Source organism: Hippopotamus amphibius, chromosome 16, assembly GCF_030028045.1.
Source record: "Hippopotamus amphibius kiboko isolate mHipAmp2 chromosome 16, mHipAmp2.hap2, whole genome shotgun sequence".
Lineage (NCBI taxonomy): Eukaryota > Metazoa > Chordata > Mammalia > Artiodactyla > Hippopotamidae > Hippopotamus > Hippopotamus amphibius.
This window is the reverse complement of record NC_080201.1, coordinates 10,402,758-10,425,310: the sequence shown is the minus strand read 5'-3', so window position 1 is coordinate 10,425,310 and position 22,553 is coordinate 10,402,758. Positions and strand designations below refer to the sequence as shown.

At 46.9% G+C, this 22,553-nt stretch overlaps 1 protein-coding gene across 1 annotated transcript in view; it reads right to left on the bottom strand.

The window, feature by feature from the left end:
- ADAMTS18 (ADAM metallopeptidase with thrombospondin type 1 motif 18) overlaps positions 1–2,359 on the bottom strand; it is a 150,790-nt gene extending 148,431 nt beyond the window's left edge. Inside the window, exons 1-2 of the mRNA XM_057712145.1 lie at positions 2,270–2,359; positions 2,085–2,175 (exon numbers count right to left, since the gene is read on the bottom strand). Coding sequence (XP_057568128.1) covers positions 2,085–2,175; positions 2,270–2,359 — 181 coding nt within the window. The remainder of the gene's footprint in view (positions 1–2,084; positions 2,176–2,269) is intronic.
- Between the last annotated feature and the right edge of the window lie 20,194 nt (positions 2,360–22,553).

Sequence of the window (22,553 nt, the reverse complement as noted above, 5' to 3'; positions counted from 1 at the left end):
CCAGCACACTGTTTTCTATCACACGACATTGAAACTGAAAAGTATCATCCCACAGAATGACTTGGAATATGCCCTCTGCGCATTAAAAAACGCTCTGCATTTCCACTTTCTAGGCACAGAATGGGAAACTAATTTGGACCCTGTTTAGAAAGATTCCGAATAACTAAGAGGCATGTTTGAGTCACTTGGGTCCTTGGTTACTGGAGGAGGAAAAGCAAGAGGAATTTCTCTTTTCCCAAAATAGTCAACAATCAAAAAAAGAAAGAAAAAAGCTAGGGAGCGAACAGAAACCCTGTAGTTAGCCCGGATCAATAAATGATATTCTAATCAGTCCTGCATCTGTAAAAAAAATTTCCCAGTATGACAATTTGCAACTGTGTTGTTCTGTGTATGAACCATCTGTGACTCATATTGCTTGAAACACTCATTCTCAAAATGTTCTTGCTGTCCTCCCCATTTTCTCCTTCACTCCTTTAACTAGAAATACTACCTGATTAACATTCATACTAAACTAAAAAGTAATTGAAAAAAATGTTTTCTCTTAAGCTTAAAAAATTGAGCAGGATACACATGATTTCTCTTCTCTTAAAAATTGCTACTATGTTGCTTTCCTGGTATGTGGCTTTTGATTAAATGCAGCTTTTTCTTAGCAACAAACCACCTCCTCCCTCCCCCATACTAAAACCTAATTGTGAAAACCATCCCTGACACATGCTCCAGACAGTCTCTATAATAAGTTGATTCTTACCTCCTTGTCCAAAGCCATCTGAAACTCTGCCTGCTCTTAGCTGGAAGAACATGCAGGAGCCTTATCCAGCCTGCCTTCTGCAGAATCAGCCTGCAACGCCCCCCACCCAGGCACCTGCTTCTAGTTTGTTTCCAAGGGGAGAATGAGCAAGCAGGCTGATGGTAATATTCAGTCCTTGATGGGAAGAGGGGCAGTCACAGCCCCTGTAGTGAGTGATCTGATTAATTGGCTCAGGGGCTGCCTAAAGATGAGGTCCTTACAGGTGGTAGCTGGAATGGAGAGGACCTCCAGCCATTTGGCCCTGATGAAACAATGAGGGGTTGTTTAGAAACTGCAGCCAGCTTTTCTGGTTGGACAAAAGGTGAATTTCTCAAGGGCAAATTCCTGGCCCTCCCCTATCCCCTCACTCACCCTCTCCCTGGCGGTACAGCCTTTCTCCATGACTCTGCCATCTCCCCCTCTCCCCAATATGATCCCTGGTCCCCTGAGAGGAGGAGATAACCCTGCAAGACTGGGAAAAACAAAAAAACAAAAAAACGTAGAACCCCAGCTAGACATCAAGGTCTTGCTATAGAAACCTTGGATCGGGAATCAGCTGTTCTCCAGTAGCTGATGGGAACAATGGAAACAAGGGCTTTCCTTCCAGGTGCCAGGGAGAAGTTAATAAATGACAGAAGTAAAGAGTGTTCTGGATGTTTGCAGCTAGGGAACCTCAAAAGGGATAAAGGCCCCCACCCAGAGAGACTACCTGCTTTGCTCTAAAAGCGATCTTTGGAAATCAATGATAGGAGGGGAGAGAAAAGGCAGAAAGAAGACAGGAAAGGGAGAAAAGGGACAGGAGTGGGGAAGTGGGGGAAGGGAAGATGAGGGAGAGGAAAGATGGGAGAGAGGAGAGATAGGGAGAGGAGAGGTGGGGAGCAAAGATGGGGGAAGAAGGGGGCATGTTCTTTCCCAGAAGAGGAAGGAAATGAGGAAGGTGCCTTTTGATATCAGCTACCTGGTCAATGTCCACTCACTTTCTAATTTCCCACTGCAGCAAGTTTTTTTTTTTTTTTAAACCAGCCGTCTGTGAACGAGGGAAAGTATTGTTTTCTCATTTATGTGACTTGCAGCTTGAGGCACTGATTCTTCTGATAAGTTCAGAGTCCTTGCCACACACCCCCTCTCCAAACAGGAACCGTTTCCAGGACGCGCGCACACCTGCCACGTGGGGGGAGGGGTGAGCTCTTCTACCTTTTCTCTCTTTGGGGGGAAGGAAGGGACAAAGTGACTGGGAAGGCCCTCCTGGGGGATGCGGCGGGTGGCGGGGGGGGGGGGAGGGAGTGCGAATACGAACCGTGGTTTAATCCGCTGCCGCCGCCGCCTCGGCTGTCACTGGCTAAGGCTGCGGCGACCGACGCACAGCAAAGGCAGCACAGCTGGAGCGCCTGCAAGAGAAAAGGTGACCCCGCGCGTGAGGAGCGCGGCAGGGCTGGGGTCCCCGGCCACCCACCGTCGGAGCGCCCCTCGCCGGGCACCTGCCTTGGCCACGCGCCCCCGTCCCGCCGGCCCCCACGGCGGGCCCGAGCGGGCGGCGGGGAAGGCGCAAGCGAGCAGGAGGGCGCACTCCATGGTCAGGTGCGGGCGCGGCGGCTGCGGCCGGCGCGCATTCTCCCCGCCGCCCGGGAGCGCGGCGCTCCAGGTGCGGCGCCAGGTGGGAGCCGCCGCCGCCGCCGCTCACATCGCCGGCCAGGCGCGCCGGGCCTCCCCGGCTCCTGCCGCCCGCGCGCCCTGCCTCCCGCCGGCGCCGGCGAGCGCAGCGCCGCCTGCGGCTCCCGGGAGCGGCACGGGGGCGCCTCGGGCCGGGGCTGGCGCGCGCCTCCGAGCGCAGACGGCCGGGGGTCTCTGTCCGCGCCTGCCCTCGCGTCCGTGCGTCTGTCTGTGTCGGGGTGAGCGTCTGAGGCGCCCGCGGCCAGCAGCGCCAGCTGGCTCCCCCAGCGCGCCGGAGCCGAGCGCCCGCCTCTCCACCGCACGGTGATTGGCGACCAGCGGCTCCCGGGCCCGTCCGAGCCCCCGGGCTGGTGCAAGGGCGTGGGATTCCCCGCTCCCGCTCCGAGGGAGGGGGCGCAGGGGGAGGGGAGGCTGGGGGAGAGGGAGGGGGAGGGAGGGACCGACCGCCGAGGGAGGGAGCGCAGCGCAGCGCCCTGGGCCAGGCTGGGAAAACGTCACTGAAGCGCACGGAGGGATGAGCCGCGCAGGGTGGGCAGCTCAGGTGAGTGGCGCGACTTCTCTCTCCGCCCGTGCAAACTTCTCTTTCACAAGTCTCCTGGCGAGACAGCCCAGGTATGCAGCGTTCTCAGTACCTCCAAAGGGCCAGGTGCCGTCCCCTGCTGTACCCCGCTCACCTCGGGCCCTCTCCTTGCAAAGGTGGGATTTATTAACTCCTTGATAAGTTTGAGAAAACTGGGCTCGGCTTAGCTCAAGATAGCCTCGCTCCGCAAAGAGTAATCCCGGTAACTCGCAAAGCTCAGGCGGCCTGAAGGGCTGGAAGCAAGAGCCTTGTCACTGCCTGCGGCGGCGTGTGAAAACCCAGGCTGGCCGGCGGTGGCCTCGCCTCTTCAAGGGACCGCATTTCCAGCTCCTCAGAATTGAATCCCGGCCCCAGACCCCACAACGTGCGGAAATAAGCTATAGCATACCCCGCTGCCGTCACCACGAACGTACAACCCCCTGTGCTGTGTGCCTGCTCCTGTTTGTACTCACCACGTGAACTTGATCTTTGGATCCCCACTGTTTGCAGGGATGGACAAAATATATTCTCCTCACAGGCTGATGGAAAAGACCCTCCAGGGATACGTCAACAATAGGAGAACCAAAATGACTGCAAATACAATAGGAGCCCATTCCTTTCCTATAAATTAGACTAATAGCAGAATCTAATTTAGTTTGGGCAGGGGGCTAAGAGTGTGTAACAGTAAGGTGTCTGTTAGGAGATGACATTTCAAATAAGACCAAAGAGAGTGGGTCAGTTTTATAAAGAAAGAGAGGAGTGAGGTCTGGCGTGCCAAGGGAGATGCAGCACAGTGTAAGTGAACGTCTTAAAGTAGGAAATGTACCTGCCATGATGGAAGGCTTACAGGCCAGAGGGAGAAGAAGAAATAGCAGATGGCCAGGTCAACAGGACCTTGTCGGCTGGGGGTGAGGCATGTAGGAAACTTAGATTTAAGGTGTACGTGTGTGTGTGTGTCTGTGTTCAGAGTCTGTTTCACTGGATGCATCAGTGAAGATCTAAACCTGGGGCTAGAAAAGCAGAGAAGGTGGCACAGCTTCTGCCTTGGGGTGGGGGTGAGGGGAACATTTTGGAAAGGCCTCACAGTGAGAAAATCCTGGTCAAACAAATCATGTGGGTTTCATGACATAATCTGTTTAAGCTCTTGTGGCCTCCATTTCCTAATCTGTAAAATAGGCGTAAACACAATATAGCAAAAGGATATCCCAAGGATTAAGTGAATGTGCTTCTGAGCCCTTTATAAGTGGGCTTTAAAAATAAGAACAGGTGAAACCCTGTATTTCTGTTAATTAGCTATCCTATGTCAACCTTGAACGTGCATCAAAATCACCCGTGATGCTGGCTTAAAATGCAGATGCCTGGGCCACCAGCCATGGACATTCTAATTCAGTAGATTTGGTGTTGGTCCCAAATATGCATTTGTAGCAAGCAGCTGCGGGTGATTCTGACATAGGTGATTTCATCACTTTATGCTTCTAAAAGAAGCTGGGGGGGTACATGGTTTGTCCACACTCGGCCCAGTAAGACCATGTCCTTCATCTGCATCTCCCGAAGTCATCCACAGCCCTTTGGTCTTGCTCTCTTGCAGCCAGGAGCAGAGTTTCCTTACCATGGTCAGGGCTTGACTTTCAGAGAACACTTCTTTACCTGTGCTTCTCGCCCTCAGCACTATTGACCTTGGGGGCTGGATAATTCTCTGTGGTGGAGGCTGTCCTGTGCATTACAGGATGTTGAGCAGCACCTGTGGCCTCAGCTCTCTAGATGCCAGTAGCACCCCCACAGTTGTGACAAAAGATTTATGCACTCACAGATGACCAGGTCCAGTTTCTTCTGTAGGGTTGATACGCACACACTGCAAAGCCATTTCTTCTGGGATGATTTTCTATATTCTAAGAACTAGCCCTGCAATATGTATAAATTGCCTCTAGATGGTGACAGAGAGTCAGGAGCACATGGTCTGTTCAGTTGTGAATTGCAAAGGAGCACCAGCTTCTAAACTACTTGGAAATCTACACCTGAGCTGATTTTAAGCCTATAAATTTAAGACACTATGAAGAATATCTAAAGTTCATAGTGATGTGTCTCAGTCCATTTGAGCTGCTATGACAGAATACTACAGCCTAGGTGGCTTAGAAACAACAAACATGTATTTCTAACAGTTCTGCAGGTTGGGAAGTCGAAGATCAAGGTGCCAGCAGATTCCATTGGTGTCTGGTGAGATGCTGCTTCCTGGCTCATGGATGGCCTTCTTTTTGCTGTGTCCTCACATGGTGGCAGGGGCGAGGGATCTCCCTGGGGTCTCTTCTATAAGGGCACAAATCCCTTTCATGAGGCCTTGGCCCTCGTGACCCAGTCAACCTTCCAAAGGCCTCACTTCCAAATGCCATCACACTGGGGATTAGGTTTCAATATACGAGTTTGGGGGGAGGGGCACAAACATTGCATGAACCAATGGGGAAAAGAGAAAATGATCCCTGTCGTGGTGTATTCTGTCAAATTTAGCCCAGAGCCTGGCAAGCAGCAGACTTTAGGTAAATATTAGGAAGGAGGGAAGGAAGGAGGGAGGGAATGGTTGGGAAATGGAGAAATCACACAGTTTCACTCTGAGCTACCCCAAAACATCACCCTCTTTTCCATCCTTTAAAATCACTTGTACGGTTCTAGGCATTGATTTCTCATCTTTTCACACTGACATAAGTTTAACCTCATTTTCAAGATAATATGCTTTAAGTCATGTACCTCCTTCAGATCAGAACAACAAATAAATGGTGATCTCTGTTGTTGATTCACTTCTTCCTTGATCTCAGCTCCATGAGGATGCCAAGGTCTCTTCCACAGAAAAAAAGAAACATTTAGCCCCTTTACCACCGCAGCCGACTTTCACAGAGGGGTGTTGTCCCCCCTCTGGTGTTTTAAAGCTTCACTGAGTGGTCTGTCAGGTTTTATTTAAGAGATTCCTGACGGTTTCCTGTAGAAAGCATTTTCATGTCCAAAGAGAAATGTCCAAAGCCATGCATCCAAACCTAGAACAGGGTAAACTAGAAACAGAAATCAGGACTTATTTCAACACAGTAGCCAAAATAAAAAACAAAAAGACAGAAATGGATTTCCATCCTTGAGCCCTGAGAGGCAAGGGCTACCTTCTGGCCAGTGTCTCAGAAAACAAGGTACAGTTAACACCTTCCTCAAAAACGGTGGGGAGGGGGAGATGGAGGAGGAGGAATATGACCCCCAGTAGTATCTTCTTTAGAGATACTACTATCTCTTAGTAGTATCTCTAAAGAGTTCTTTAGAGATAACCATCCAGAAAGATAAAGTGCTTCCTTCACCACACAAAGAGTGAAATTCAAACAAATGACAGGCATAGACTGGTTTTCCTTAGTGACAGATTATCTGCAAACACAATTTAGGAATTACCCACTGTTCTCTCAGCTCAAATTATATTTAGTCTTTTCTGACACTTTTCTGGGACATTGGCATCAATTTCTTCTCTTTGCAACCTGTGCTTATCTGACTCTCTACGATGAGGCGTTCTCTATTCATGTCAGCTTCCCTTGCTCTGTCTACACGTGCTGCTTCCCGGCTCTATTTTCAGTCTTTTCCCCACCCTACAATTAAAAGTAGCTTGTCTGCCCCAGACTGGAGAGGCAGCATTTCAACTAGACTCCCTATTCTCACACATGAACTTAAGGCCAAGTTCTGCATTCTCCACGCAGCGAAGAGTGGTGCCTATACTTTGCAAAAGCTCTGGAAAACCTCAGGCTGCTGAGAAAGAGAAATGACTCCTGTCTACATGGAGTAGTCTCTCCTTCTCCACCACCAGATCTCATCATGTGCCGGCTTAGACATCTGCCCCGATGACTCCCAAACCCACCTCTTTAACACCAGCACGTCTGCCCGAAGCCTGGGACAGCCAAGATTGGGAATGGCTATTGCTAATCAAAATCACCTGGGCAGTTGTTAGAACTGACATTCCTGGGCATCCCTAGGAATATTCCAATTAAGCGGGTCTGGGATGAGGCCCAGACATCTGTCTTTGAACCAACACCTGGCTGTTTCTGATGTAACTAAATATATTACAAACCCGTAATTGTGGCCCCACTGTACTTACACCTCCACGTGAATGCCAGCACTGCTTCCTAGCCAATAGGATCGAAAGCTTCTGGGATGCCTTTGACTAACTTCCTATTCATGGAGGAAGGAAGCAAAATATAATAGAAAGAATAAAGGACTGGTTTGGGATTGGATCCTTGATAGAGTGATGAGTGGGAAGTATTTGCTGTTTGATTAGATGTTTTAATTTTGGAGAGAGTGATTTGCCTTCTAAACATTTCCATCTTCCTTATTCTGGTTTAATCCATGATTTAGACCTGCCCAAACATAAGAACACTTTCTTTTGGGTAAAAAATGCTTGGCCAAAGTGGTGGGGTCTGGACTTAAGTGTGACCTGTTAGAATCATTTACTGGTGCTGATCTACATAATTTGGGAGGATAAACCCATGTCTCAGCTGAGGTTGTCACCATATGCGATGAAAGCCTGGATTTTGCAGCAGCCATCCTCCTGAGTTGCAAAAATGAAATCCATTGAGTAGGAAGGAAAGAGGAAAATATACACGCTCCAGTTTGAGACCATAATTCTTGTACCTGCTCCTGTAATCCTTGAAATCACTGCCATTTAAGCCAGGAAACTTCTTTCCAACTCCTTTCCCCTTTAAGTTGCTCTGTATTGAGTTTCTATCAGTTTCAACGAAAGTAGTCCCTGTATTTTTTTTTAAGGCTCTCAATCAGAAAGTCCCTGTAGTTTTGCTATGTGACCTTGAATGCAAAGTTTTCACGTACTCATCTCTCACACAGGGTGAATCATCCTTACTTCACATCTTTTTGTCATGAGGGTTGAATAAAACATCTAAAATGTCTGATGCAGAACCGCAAACCAATAGTGCTTGATAGATGACAGCTCTTCTACTTTTTTTTTTTTTTTGGCGCATGGGCTTAGTTGCTCCACGGCATGTGGGATCTTCCTGGAGCAGGGATCAAACCCATGTCCTCTGCATTGGCAGGCGGATTCTTAACCACTGCGCCACCTAGGAAGCCCCGCTCTTCTACTTTTTAACTTCTTTTAACCTTATTCTGGTAGCCATTCCACTTCTCGAGGATATGAATTGTCGCTTAGAGATGGGTGTCATCTAAATATTCTGTCATCCAAACTCTAGGCTGGACCCCCAAAACTCGCATTTGAAGTCAGGGCTGCAGCTCCTGGACACAGTGCCTGGGTGCGCATTCAAACATGGTGTGCCCGTAAGTTTATTTTCGAAGGCTGTGAGTCTGTCTCTGTTTTGTAAATAAGTTCATTTGTATCATCTTTTTAGATTCCACATATAAGCGATTTCATATATTTGTCTTTCTGTGTATAACTGAGTCACTTTGCTCTACACCTAAAACTAACACAACATTGTAAATCAATTGTACCCCAATATAAAATAAAAATGAAATTTAAAAAAATGGTGTGCCCTTCTGCACCAGCATTTGAAGGAAAGTAGCCAAAAGTTGGGGGCTATGTAAATTAGGACAAGAGCACCCCTCTGGGCTAATGACTCCTTTGGGGACAGGATTTAGAAGCCTAGGACCTACTGGATTTCATTTCAACTCAAGCCCAGACAGGACACAGCCATCCACAGTGCCCAGCTTGGGTTGCAGTCTCTTCTTAAGCCTTTCCTTATCTGGGCTTGGGGAAGTGACTGGGAGCAGAGATTCATCCCACCCACTGAGGTATACTGCATTACAATTTCTAAAGGACCAATTTCATCATTTCCCCCCATTTACTCAGCATCCTTCCCATGTGTTCCCACTCTCTTGGGGTAAGGGGCGGGGCTCTTTCAAAGGGCTGGACTGTGCAGGTGAAGGTAAATGCATCCTGTCCTTGGTCATTTACCCTTCACTTCTGCCCTCAGTCTCCTGAAACTGTCCCCAGAGAGACCAGACTCCAAAGGGTAATTTCATAATCATGAGATGACACATAGATACCAAAGGGGAAAGGAGGGGTGGGATGAATTGGGAGATGGGGATTGAAATATATACAGTATTGAAACTATGTATAAAATAGATAACTAATGAGAACCTACTGCATAGCACAGGGAACTCTACTTGGTGCTCTGTGGTGACCTAAATGGGAATGAAATCCAAAAAAGAGGGGATATGTGTATACATATAGCTGATTCACTTTGCTGTACAGTAGAAACTAACATAAGATTGTAAAGCAACTATACTCCAATAAAATTTTTTAAAAAACCAAACAACAATAATGGAAAAAGAAAACAATTGGGCAAATCCAAATGGAAGGATATTATGCAAAACAACTGGTCTAGACCCCTCAAAAATGTCAGCATCCTGAAAGATACAAAAAAGTTAAGGAATAATTCCAGATTAAAGAAGATTAAAGATATTTGACAATAAAAAATATCATGATATGACAAGAGCTATTTAAAAATACAGAGAAATAAAATCAACGATACTTCAATTAAAAAATAAATTTTTAAAAATACGGAGAAATAGAAATGTGTAGACCCTGCTCCTTTTGCTCAGAGAGAACCATTAAAAAAGAGAGAGAGAGAAACTGAGCCCCTGGCAGTGTATCTTCTTTAAATTGTTGTAGCATTTGAAACTCACCATCATGGCCTCCTCCTCAAAAACCTCTCACCTGCTCAGCTTCCAGGTTATTACCTTGTTCTGTTTTTCCCATTCTTGTTAAATTTTTACTTATCAAATACTTTTCCTGCGCTTTTTATGTCCCTTGAATGTTGGCGTCCGGACACTTCCATTCCCGCCCCTTGTCTTTCCTTGCGAGATAACCTCTGCCATTCCTAGACATTCACATCCCATCTGATGTGCTGGTGTCTCCCAGATCTCTTTTTCCAGCTCAAATCTCTGTTCCAAGCTCTAGACACGTATTTCTAGCCGCTTACGGGGCATTTTTGACTGGATGCATCAGAAGCATCTAAACTTAACAAGGCACCAAGCATGAACCATCAGCTATCCTCCATCTGCCGTCACCTGCCCAGAACCCCAAGATGGGAAGTTTGGGCATCTTCCCTGAATGTGTGGGAGGCAAAGCGGGAAGGGGGAGATTTTCTTTCCCACTGATCAACTTCTTTTTTATTTTTTTGTTATTTTTTTATACAGTGTTGACGGTTATACTTCATTCACAGTTATTATAAAATACTGGCTATATTCCCATGTTGTACAATACATCCTTGCAGCTTGTCTTACACCCAGTAGTTTGTACCTCCCGCTCCCTACCCTATGGTGCCCCTCCCCCCTCCCACTGGTAATCACTAGTTTGTTCTCTGTATCTGTGAGTCTGTTTTGTTGTTATTGTTGCTGCTGTTATATTCAGTAGTTTGTTGTATTTTTCGGATGGGGAGGGGGAGATATTGGTCATCAAACCTCAGGATGCCTCAGGATCAGTCCCTCATCCTCATCCAGATTGCTTTAATTCAGGCCCCCGGCACCTGTCATCCCTGATCCCTGTGGCTGGGTTGGGCTGGGTTAACCCCACTACCCTGTGTTCCCACAGCCTACCATTCCCTCGGCCTCTGATGGGTCAGTGAGACCAGCATGATGGAGACCATGACCCCACCCCAACCACCACTGCCTTCTCCGCTGCTTAGAGCAGTGACGATGCCATTGTCATCTTTCTTTCCAATACCGGCAACGGGGTTCACTCACGGTAATACTGTGTTGAATGGAAACCTCATCGCCCGGAAGGAAAACAACCCAGGCTGCTGAGACAGGCACTTTACACCACCTCCTCGGCCAGCCCCGACCAGGGAACCTCATTACCCCCACCTCTTGTGAGGAGCAAAATCCACCACCCAACAGGCTCCACACCTGCCTGTGAACTAGCTCCAGCTGTTTGCATTGGGTTTCACTCCCTCCCTTATTCCCCAGCTTCCTCGCATTTTTTATTCCTTCCCTCACCCTCCAATACACAGTGGTCTTTCTTTTCTCTCCCTCCCTTCCTAACCGAACCTTACATTTCTGTTGTTGTTCTCGTAAGTCTAAACACCTTGAGGCTCACCCCGATCACTTCAGCCATAGGACTCCCCACCTCTGCAGATGTTCTCAACCTAAGTGCACGCTGGCCAAATCCCAGCCCCAGAGATTCTAAGTTACTGGGTCTGACGGCTCACCAGCAGTATTTTTAAAGCCCCCTAGCTCCAGGTGAATCTAAAATGCAACTAGTCAAGACCCAACTGTTCGTTTCCTCCGTCCTCAGTGCACAATCCCCAGCCTGTCAGCATCCCCATCACCTGCGGCATCTCAGTTCCAGCCTTGGACCTGAATCACATCCTGCAGTAACCAAGAACCTGCATGAGATCAAGGTCCCCAGGTGGCTGTACGCACAGGAACATTTCAGAAGTGCTGCTGCAGAGTCACACAGATACGATGGTGACACCACTGGAGGAACTTGGATAATCTCTTGCCCTCTATAAGCCTCAGTTTCTCCATCTACAAGATATGATGATAATAGTCCCTGCATCCCAGGGATGGAGGGAGGAGTAAAAGGGATCACCGTGATCATCAGGTGAGGAGCTAAGGAAGCATTTGCTAAGTGGCAGCCTCATTATTATTCATTCTCTCTCTCCTTGTCTCTCTCCATCCCTCTCCCCGCTATGGTTGGGGGCGGGCAAAGCAGGCCCTCTCTTTATTCCTAGGCTGCTGGCTGCATTATCTCGGGAAGCTCAGCCAACAGGAGGTTTGCAGATGCCACATTCACATCCAGATTAAGCATTTCCAATCTGAAGCACACAAGGAGGTTGCGACTCCCCTGCTTCACCTGCAGAGCCCCAAACACCACCATGATCTGGGCTTCTAGACGCCCCATCTACCCAACCACACAACCACCCGCCTGCCCAGAGCACTGCAGGGGGCCTGCACCCTGTTCCACAGGCAGCCTGTTTCCAGAAGCCACGCAGTGACTTGGCCCCACCACGCCTGAGGCTGCCGTTTCCACAAGGCTGCCAGGCATCATTTCAAGAGGCAGATCATTTAAAACCAATGATTGGAACTCAACTGGCTTTTGCAAGGAATTAATGGAAGGAATCCATGGTGCCAGAAGGATCATCGTAAAAGGGATGAGGGGGGGATATTTTGAATTTTTACAGCCGTCTGGGATCTATTTAGAGAGGTTCCAAACATCAGGGGCTGTGTCCAGACGGCAACCCAATATTTTCTATTGCTCTCTTTCTGAGAGTTCAAACATCCCCCGCGATTGGATGGAGTCTCTCTGAAAAGCTGACATTGAACTGGGACATAATAACAGCCTCGGGACATCAGAGCCCTGGTGCCTGCGCTGCAGTACTGGACGTTTTTATGTGCATTACATTAAGAGCTTCCATCTCTCCGGACAAAGCGGGGAAGCGCTTCCATGGTGGGTGGCCCCAATTAAACCCTGTGCCTAGTGAGTTTCCGCCGAGACTGACTGGAAGGCAGCCAGGGCTGATTAGAAAGCAGGTACCTCAAATGGCCCAGCACTGCCATAATGAAAAGCCCTGGAAAACTGCTAAATGACACAGAGGAAAATCATTACAATTGAAACTGCCCCTCCATGCTCCCTTACGTCTAAAAAAAAACAAAACAAAAACAAAACCCCCAAAAAACACACACACAAAAAATACTTCTTCAAAATTGCCTAAATATTGCTTTGCCCAATGAGTTAATGGTACAGTAAATGAAAGCTCTCTCACAGACACACTGCTCTCATTAGGAAGCAGTTCTCTAGTTTAAAAGCATAGGAAGAGAATGCAGACAGAAACAAAACAAAAACAACCCCCTCCAAAAAAAAAAAAAAAAAGGCAGATAAATTGCCACAGGCACCGTAGAGCTGACAAGTAGACTCAGCATGGAAGATCTGCAGATCTGACTTAATTTTAAAATAGTAATAAGTTCTGTTCTTTAATGATGACAAAACCAATAAAAGCTCTTCTTGAAAGCCTCGAAAAATAAACTACGGTGAGAGAATGAGTCATTCATCACCCTTCAAAGGGGTCATCACCCCTCAAAGATGACTGCAGACATCACATGTCTGTGATGTGGAGGCACTGTTTTATATAGTTGAGACTGCATTCAATATACTTTAGTGAACGGCTTTGTTTCACTAGTATTGTATATGGACTATGTTGCAGGTATTAAAATTCTTGGACCACTGCTGTTAATGGCTAGGACGTAATCCATCAGAGGAATGTAACACAGCGCACGTAGCAAACCTTCGGAAGCTCTCTTGCTGTGGGACAGCTGAACTATCACAGCAGCAGTGGCAGGACGTGGTCCCCGTCACCCCCAGAATGGGGAAGGGAGGCGTGGACTCATATGCTGTGAATTACATTTTGCCAGGGAATGTCCAGTTAGGTTCCTCATTTAATCCTCCAACAGCACTCCAAAGGGGTTATTTTAATCCCTTCTAACAGAGAAGGAAACTGGGGTTCACTGATGGGTAAGGTCACCAGCCAAGGTTACTGAGCGAGCGAGACAGAGCCAGGATGACGACCCGTGTGTGTCAGGTTCTCCCTTCATTCTTCCTCCTCATCCACATGCAGACACAATGCGGCATACTCAAACAAGCATGAGCCTGGAGTCGGAGTGTTGTTTGTCATGTACCGTGCCAAAGATAAGTGCCCGATAAATACACGTTTCATGAATACCCTTCATTCTACTTTGAATTTCATGAGTGTTCTCATAGACCTAGTGACGGCACCCACAGAACGTTAGATTCACGTGGCCATATTGTTTCCCAAGAGCTACAATTAAAAATTTAATTTTACGTATGAAGGATATTGTGGGTTCAGTTAATAGTGTAGAACTAGGAAAATTGAAGCACAAAGCATATGTATGTCCCAGAAAGTTCCACTGTGGTAGACAGAGACTTGAGTTTGGTTGAAAAAGAAACAGTAGTGACAATGACAGTAATAAAAGTTACTCCCACTAATTAATTGCTTACTTGGTGGTGGGCCAAGCACCGTGAACATTTAAAGAGCAGAAGCCTTTAAGTACTCTGCAGTGTAGTTGCCTGATCTGGAAAATGAAAGTAAGAATGTCTAATGCACAAAGAAGTAATTCCTCACTGACATAATTTGGGTGAGTGGCAGTGGTAGAATCTGAAAATGGGTCTGCTGTTTTCCAGATGCTGGATTCATCTCAGCATCATTTATGGGGTAGCACAAAGCCTTGGGCCAGTGGGTACAACACCCCTCACCTCCCCATCATGCCAGTAGGAGCTTCAGGCTTTCAGGGAGTCTCAACGGAGGAAGAGACTATCCTCCCAGGGTTCCGCAGTGGATGTCTGTGGAGCCATCCCTGAAGGCTTGGCCAGACAAGACCTCAGCTGGGAATGGACCGCATTTGGAATTCATCCTAAACTTTCAGAGTTACACCTTCATAATTCACCTGGATTATCCCTGGGTGCCAGAATACTCACCTGGGCAAGTCACGGGCCTGACGCAAGGTGGCATTTCTATGCTCAAATGATCGGGGAAAGGTGCTGAGAGAAGCAAAAATCAGGGGTCTGCTAGAGGGAGGAGGAAATCAAGGACAAAAAAGTAGAAAACAAAAACCAAAGAAAATAACTATCAAATGGATGCAATATAATGTAAAGACAAATGAACCACTTAACAGGTGCAAAGAGAGGAAACAGTGTGTGAAAAGGCAGCCCCCAACATTAAAATTCATAGGTATTAGATTTTTACAGCTATTTAACTTTGACCCTTACAACAGCTCTGTGAGATTGGTAACATAAATAGCAATTGAGGGCTTCCTAGGTGGTGCAGTGGTTGAGAATCCGCCTGCCAATGCAGGGGACATGGGTTTGATCCCTGCTCCAGGAAGATCCCACATGCCACGGAGCAACTCAGCCCATGCGCCACAACTATTGAGCCTGCGCTTTAGAGCCCGTGAGCCACAACTATTGAGCCCATGTGCTGCAACTACTGAAGCCCATGTGCCTAGAGCCCGTGCTCCGCAATAAGAGAAGCCATGGCAATGAGGAGCCCGTGCACCACAACGAAGAGTAGCCCCCACTCATGGCAATGAAAAGAAAGCCCGCACACAGCAAAAAAGACCCAACACAGCCAATTAAACAAACAAACAAATAAATTTATAAAAAAATAAAATAAAATAAATAGCAATTGATAAACTCTGAGCTAGAACATAGATTACTGACTTTGTGAATCTTTTTTCACTCCATCTTTATGTTAAGCTGTAACACAGAAGAGCTAAATCAGATTCCAGGTTAGATCTGTTTCTTTGACTTTAACCTTTGCTTTTTGTTGCTTTAGTTATTATAATCATACATGATGGCCTGCCTCAGGGAACCCTGCCCCTCTGCCTGAATGTTAAAGTGCCTTTGTTTAGCTCGAAGGGAGACAATCTGACCCTGCCCACCTATGAATGGCTGCAAGAGAGAAGAAATTAACACATCCCCTCCCCAAGGCTGGTCATTCCAGATGTTTTGCAAGACTGATGATCCTTTTACTTTACTTCCCCTCACCTCTCTCTGATTCTGTACAAGAAACTGGCATCCAGACCCCAATAAGATGGTTTTTTTGGAGACACTAGTCTGCCATCTTCTTGGTCTGCCGGCTTTCCAAATAAAGTTGTCTTCCCTGCCTCAACACATCATCTCTAGTTCATTGGCCTGTTGTGAGGCAAGCAGAGCGAGCTTGGACTTGGTAACAAAGCCAGATGATGACTAAATCTACCCTGTCCCTTAAAATGTGACCACAAGTAGTGTGATTCCTGAATCCCTTGTATTGGGTTGGCCAAAAAGTTCATTCGGGTTTTTCCATAAGATGTTACAGGGAAGCCGAATGAACTTTTTGGCCAACCCAATACCATTGGAAATCTAGTGGCTTTGCCAGACCCAGAGTAACTTCTAGACTCTGCCTCTCACGTTTCTCCTGGCTCTCCCTGAACTTGCTACATCCCAGCTCTCACCTCATCCACTGTTCTCTCCTCTGTTCTGCATCAACCCAGAGAAGGAACACAGCACCTCTTGTTTGCCCAAAACCACTCAAGAAAGGCACTTGTGTGTGTAGCAGTTGTCACCAAAGTTTGGGGACCCAAATGCTTTTTATTTTTGCTTGTGGAAAAATACTGTCTTGGTCAGGGTTCTCCAGGGCAACAGAAGCAATGGGATGCATGTAGATACATAGGAGAGTTATTATGGGATTGGGGGGGGTGTTGATGGGCTCACCCAATTATGGAGGCCAAGAAGCCCCACTGTTACCAAGTCTGTTGCTGCAGAATCACACCCCAGCCCCTCCCACAAATGGAAAGCAAATGGCAAGTAATTGCTCTTACCTAAGTTTCAGGAGGAAGCTGCAAAGAGAAAATAACATAAGAACTGGTTAGAACCAGCTAGGCCCAAGATGGCAGAAGATTTGACTTCCAGTCCACCTTGAGCCTCATTACAGGCTCTCTGTAATACATTAGCATATGCTAAATAACCCACCACAGGATGACACTGACAATTTCCATGACAACAAACACAAGAGCCCATACGAGGACTGAAAAGGAGAGTTGCCTCTGTTCTGGGTCCAAACCACACCTGGGTTCTCAGCTCACGAATATTCCTCCTCCTCTTTCCAATTCCTGCCCTCCCCCGTTTGACCTCAACACGCTACCATGTTTGGTGTCTCCCCCCAGAATTGGGTTGAGAAGTTGATTTGCAAACTAAGTTCCTGCTTTTCCCTTAGTTGACTGCTGAGTAAAGCTTGTGCTGTCCCAGTCTCAGCGTCAGTTTCTTTTGGCTGTACAAATTCGAGTGGAAAAAGAACCTCCCTGGCCAAGACAAGGGGTCTTGGCCTGGAATAGGACCCTGGCATGGGTCCAGTCAACCAATTCAGTAACCCCACGATCTGTCATCTGCAAGCTGGAAGCCCAGGAAAACTGGTGCCACAATTCTAGTCCAGGCCTGAAGGCCTGAAAACCAGAGGGGGCCAGTGTCTAAGTCCTGGTCCAAAGGCCTGAGAACCAGAAGCACTGATGTCCAAGCTCAAGGGAATGCGTATGTCTCAGCTCAAGCCCAGAGAAGGCATGTACCCTCCCTCTGCTTTTGGGAATTTTTGTTCTATTTAGGTCCTCAGTGGACTGGATGATGCCTACAGGCATTGGTGGAGGCTGATCTCTGACCCCAGGCAAATGCTAATCTCTTCCAGAAACACCCTCAAAGACACACCCAGAAATAATGTTTTATGGGCTATCTGGGCATCCTTACCCCAGTCAAGCTGGCACATAAAATTAAGCATCACAAGTCCACACAACATACAATTTACTGTCTTAACCACTTGAAAGTGTGCAATTCAGTGGCATCCAGTGCGTTCAGTGTTATACAACCACCACCACCATCAAAGGGGTTTATGTCATGGAGGTCTAAGATGATTTAAAGTGATATCAGATATTCTTTTTTTTACAAGTCACCTGGCCACCCACCAGGTTGTGTGAGATCTCCCTAAACCCAAAGACCTGTCTCTCTGCCTCTCCTTTTCTCCTACCTTTTGTGCAGAACAGTTTAGCGTCTGCCCCAGTCCACGCCTCTCTTAGCATATCAAATAACTCATTAATGGGCTCTTGCAAAATAGAAAGTCATTCATGCCTTGCTTCTCACTTCAGTAGAATAGAATAACAAAAGCACTGATGTTTCAGAGCTTTCTGCTTACCTAGTCTCCACAAACCAAGAGAAGTGGGAAAGACACTGATTTCCTCATGGAGCTGAAGAGTATAGGTTCCATCAGAAGGAAGAAATATTAATCAACAGTTTGGGCTTAAGATAAAAAATTATCCTTGCTGTCAACTTTTAAAATATAAAAACTGGAATACGTTCTCTCAACCATGCAGCTAGGACTGAAACCAAGCCAGATCTTCTCATCATTAGTTCAGACTGACCAAATGGGTCCATTTATAAAGGTTTATCCCACAGACCATAACTGGCATGGGCCTGAGCTCAGATTTCTCAGTGGGAAGTCTTTCAAACTATCCCCAACCCCTCCGCATGGGTTGATGACCCTTCTCTCTGATCTTTAAACACAGTATTATTACCAAACCAAACTTGGGTCCACTTGCCTAGACGCAGTAAGGCCAATCTACTGACACTGGGTTGTGGAGGAAAGTGCAGCATTTACTGCAGGGTGCCAGGCAAGGAGGATGGGTGGCTCATAATCTAGAACCCTGAACTCTGATGGGTTTCAGCAAAAGTATTTTTAAAGGCCAAGTGAGGGAGAGGCATCCCAGGGTATGTGATCACAATTCTCTGACTGGTTGATGGTGAGCTAATAGTGTGGTATCACAGGGGTTAATGTTATCAATCCTCAGGCACCAGTAGATCTTAAATCTTCCTTTAGTGGTGGTTTTAGCATCTGTGAAACAACTCAGGAAATGTGCATCAGATACTATTCTCTAGGTACTTCAGAGAGGAGCTGCAGCAGAGGATATGGGGGTGAGGTCTCTCCCGGGACGGCCTCATAGGGTCCTGCTCAGTTACAGTATAGAAAATTAAACCAAAAGCTAAAAAGAAGCAGGATGGCTTCCCTATTTGAACTTTGAGCCTCTGAGATCTAGGGGCTATGTCAATTCTATCTTAAATGGTGGTTTTCAACTGGGGACATTCCCTATACCCAGGGGACATTTGGCAATGTCTGGAAATGTTTGGGGGTTGTCATAACTGGGCTAGGGGTTGCTACCAGCATTTACTGTGCAGAGGCCAAGATGTTGCTAAACATCCTACACTGCATAGGACGGAACCCCCACGACAAAGTTATCCAGTCCAAAATGTCAGTAGTGCCAAAGATGAGAAACCTTGGTCTTAAAGGTTATTCATTTAGCGAATATTTATTAAGCACTGTCTATGTATCATACCTTGTACTAAGCGTTGGAAAACTTGTGCCTTTTTTTCTTACCATAACTATTTTTGTGATAATAATAGTCAAAACCCAATGAGCATTAAAGGGAGTAGGATCCTATGTTAACTCTTCACATATCTAATAATATCTCCTATAATCTTCACAATAACTCTGTAATGTCATCATTGCAAATGATAGAGTGGAAGCTCAGAGAGGTTAAGTAACTTTCCTATGGCAACACAGGATCCGGCTCAGGTTTCCTGATTCCTAACAATCACACACAATTGCCTACCAGATAAAAAGCAATCGGGAATCATAGTATATACCTCATAGGGCTGTTATAAAGATCACTTATGTTTTCTCATTTTTTTTGTATTTAATGACTCCATGAATATAATAGTCTTTCAGGCTAGTCTTGAGAATGACTTTTGCTATGGTGGGTGGTTTGGGAGATGCTAGACTGTCACCTGAGGTAAGAGAGAAGACAGGATGTCTAAAAAGTGGCCACGATGGTAGAAAATTTTGAATGCCAAATTATTCCCCAGGGACGATGAACCTTTGTTGAAGACCCTTTATAGGAGAAGGAGAATGTGTGTAAGCGTGGGGTGGGGGGGGTGGAGAGACTTAGTGGATGGCAGAAAACAGAGAGGGAATCCTGGTAAACAATACTGATGAGGAGAAACTGGACCAACTGATAAAAGAAATATCTCCATTTCTTAGAATCTCAATCCACTCCTTTTCAGTAAATGTTTCTCTTTCCTTACACAGGTGAAGAGTGCTGTGCGCGCTCTCGTTTCACCAGGATCCTCTGAGAAGGAGTAAGTGTGCAAAGATATTAGGGATAATATTTGTAAGAATAAACAGGGAGGAGCCAGGAAGTGTGGGAAACCCATTAGCCCATGATGTGGGTCTGACCTCAAGGGAAGGACAGAGGGAAGGGTGATTGAATGGAAGCACTTTAGACTTCTGTGCAATTTAAGGAAGTTTCCAGAAGGCCATGGAAGAGGCCTCAAGCCAAAACCAGCCATCAGAGGTGTCTTGTGTTTCCTAGGAATGGGCCAGCTTTAGTATCACTGCTGCTAAAAGCAGAAAGAAGTGGCCTGGCATGAAGGCAGCAAGGGAATTCAGTGCACAGCTGCTGGGCCTTTGGTGGATTCCCTTCCCTGGGGCTGAATGTTTGTGAGATGTGTGCTCATGAGCACCACACCAGGAACTTTTAAATGTCTAATAAAACACCCACAAATCTGTCTTCGATTCGACTAGACATGCATGTCCTCAAACACACGCCCTTTGGGCAAGCAGCGTGTCACCTGCCTGTCCTTGGAACTGAACTTGAGCATCTATTTGTGGTGCTGGCTTAGAACCAGTGAGCTCAGCTGCTTGCAGGACGTGATACCTGCCTCTCTCCATGTACAGGTGATCTCTCACTCCACCCCACCTCGCCCCAGAGCAGCCTATTATGCTGTTTTGTTTCCTATTAAAACCTGTATCTCTGCTTCGATTGTCTGGCCCTCCTGTTTCTTTCTGAAGCCACTAGGCCCGGGATAGTAAGCTATGAACACCGTAATCATGAGTAAACAATACCTCTCTGAGATGAGCTCCAAGCAAAGGAGGCGGTCCGATTGTCACTCCTCTCCCCCAGGTCCGCTCACCCTCCCCAGCACAGCATGGTTGATGGGAGGGGCGCGTCGGAGCCTTTGGACCCTGGCCAGCCCGCTGGGAGTCCTCTGGTGGAACCTGAAATAGTCGTGGGGCAGGGCAGATGGAGGTGAGGGGCTTTCAGGGTCCTACCTGAGTGCTCTGTATGTGGCTGCAGGGCACTTGACTCAGATCCAAGGGAGGTGTCTGGCTGCAGCCTGGCGCGGAGCCCGTCGCAGAGGGTGAGCTTGCTGTGAATGATGTGTCTGGACTCAGAGCACGCTTTACTGTTGTGTGTCTCTTTAAAACTAATTCCTCAGTGAGAGATGTTTGAAACCTAAGCCTCCCCAACCTCCCCCTCCATTTTATTGTCAGTTGCAGGCAATTGTCCCTGTTGAGCATCAGAAGAGTCCTGCTAAGAAGCAAATCCCTGCTGGATATTGAATCCCTGAGCAACTCCAGGCACAGCTGGTGAAGGATGGAAGCTCCTCCCAGGTCTAGCAATGACTAAGGAAAGAGCAAATCCATCCATCTCCCAGAGCACGCAAGGCTGTGCCTAGTGCATTAAATGAAGAAGGGGTGATTTCTCAAAAATGTTTGGAATACACTGACGTAAAAACTGGCTTCCAACAATGTACGTGGGGTAGTACCATGGTTCTCAAAGTGTGGTCCCCAGACCACCAGCACCATCACCAGGGAACATTATAAATGCAAATTTTGGACACACCCACACCCAGTGAACCAGAAACTTGGGGTGGGATCCAGCATTCTGTTTTATCAAGATGTCCAGGTGATTCTGCCCACCACTAAAGTTTGAGAATCCCTGCTCTAGAAATTGAGATTGTTCTCACCCATAGCTAGAATATAAGACAGTGTAATTATGTCATAATCGTTTCCTCACAGCATATTGGTTCGTGTATTTATTGAGATACTACTATGTTCTAGGCTCTGAGTTTGGCCCAGGAAGGTATTATGGTAATTGAAGAGACGTGGTCCTTGTTCTCACAAGCTCATCTTCTAGCCAAGAGAACTGATATTAATCAAACACAGAAATAAGTATATAAGCATCAATTATTTAAGGTGCTTTGAAAGAAATTGACAGACCTGATCCAGTATGGGAGATTAAGAAAAGCTTCAGTGAGGCAGCTCTGTTTATTGAGATATAACGGAAACACAGACATTAGGTGGGTAAACTTTGGAATGCAGGTGACTTTTCAGGCAAAGGAAACAGCATCAAGGCATTTGGATGAAGATGGCTCATTTAAGGGACTGACAGAAAATCCGGGTAGCCGAAATGCAGAGATCAAAGGGCAGAGAATGATGAGACAGGTTGCATAAAAGAGGCTCGGAAGGATGTTAAAATGTTGGTCTTCATTACAAGGTCTATGGAATCCACTGAAAAGCTTGAAGACAGGGGTGCGGCAACATGAGGAGATCAGCACCGGGAGAAATCCTGCTCTGGTTGAGGTGTGGAGGATGGACTGGGAAGGAACAAGGGTCAGGGGTGCAATTAGGATGGCAGTGTTGTTGTGGAGGCCAGAGATGAGGTCAGGAGGCCAGGGTGGTGAAGGTGGAGATGTAGAGACATGAAAGGAATTGAGAGGCATTGGGAAGAGCCCATCCCAGGGGGGAGGGAGCCAAAGGTGTTTAGACTGAGTGCTGTTTCTGGCTTCACAGCTATAGGGATGGGGATACCACTCAAAATGGTGACATCTCTGAAGAGCACAGAGTTTGAGACAAGGTGAGGTGAGAGGTATAACACACAGAAGGAAGCTTTTCAAATGTAGAGTGTGGTTGTCCTTGAGACTGACAGGTATGTGCCTGGAGTAGGATCTCAGGGAAAAGATCCAGGCTGGAGATATCAAAACATGAAGTGATTCACACGTGTGTGTCTCAGGGTTGAAGCCAGAGTCTAGAATGAGAAGACAATAGGTCTCAGGATCCATCCTGGAGGGACACCAATATGCGTGCCTCACGTGTAGCAAGGGCTCCATAAAGGTTTATATAA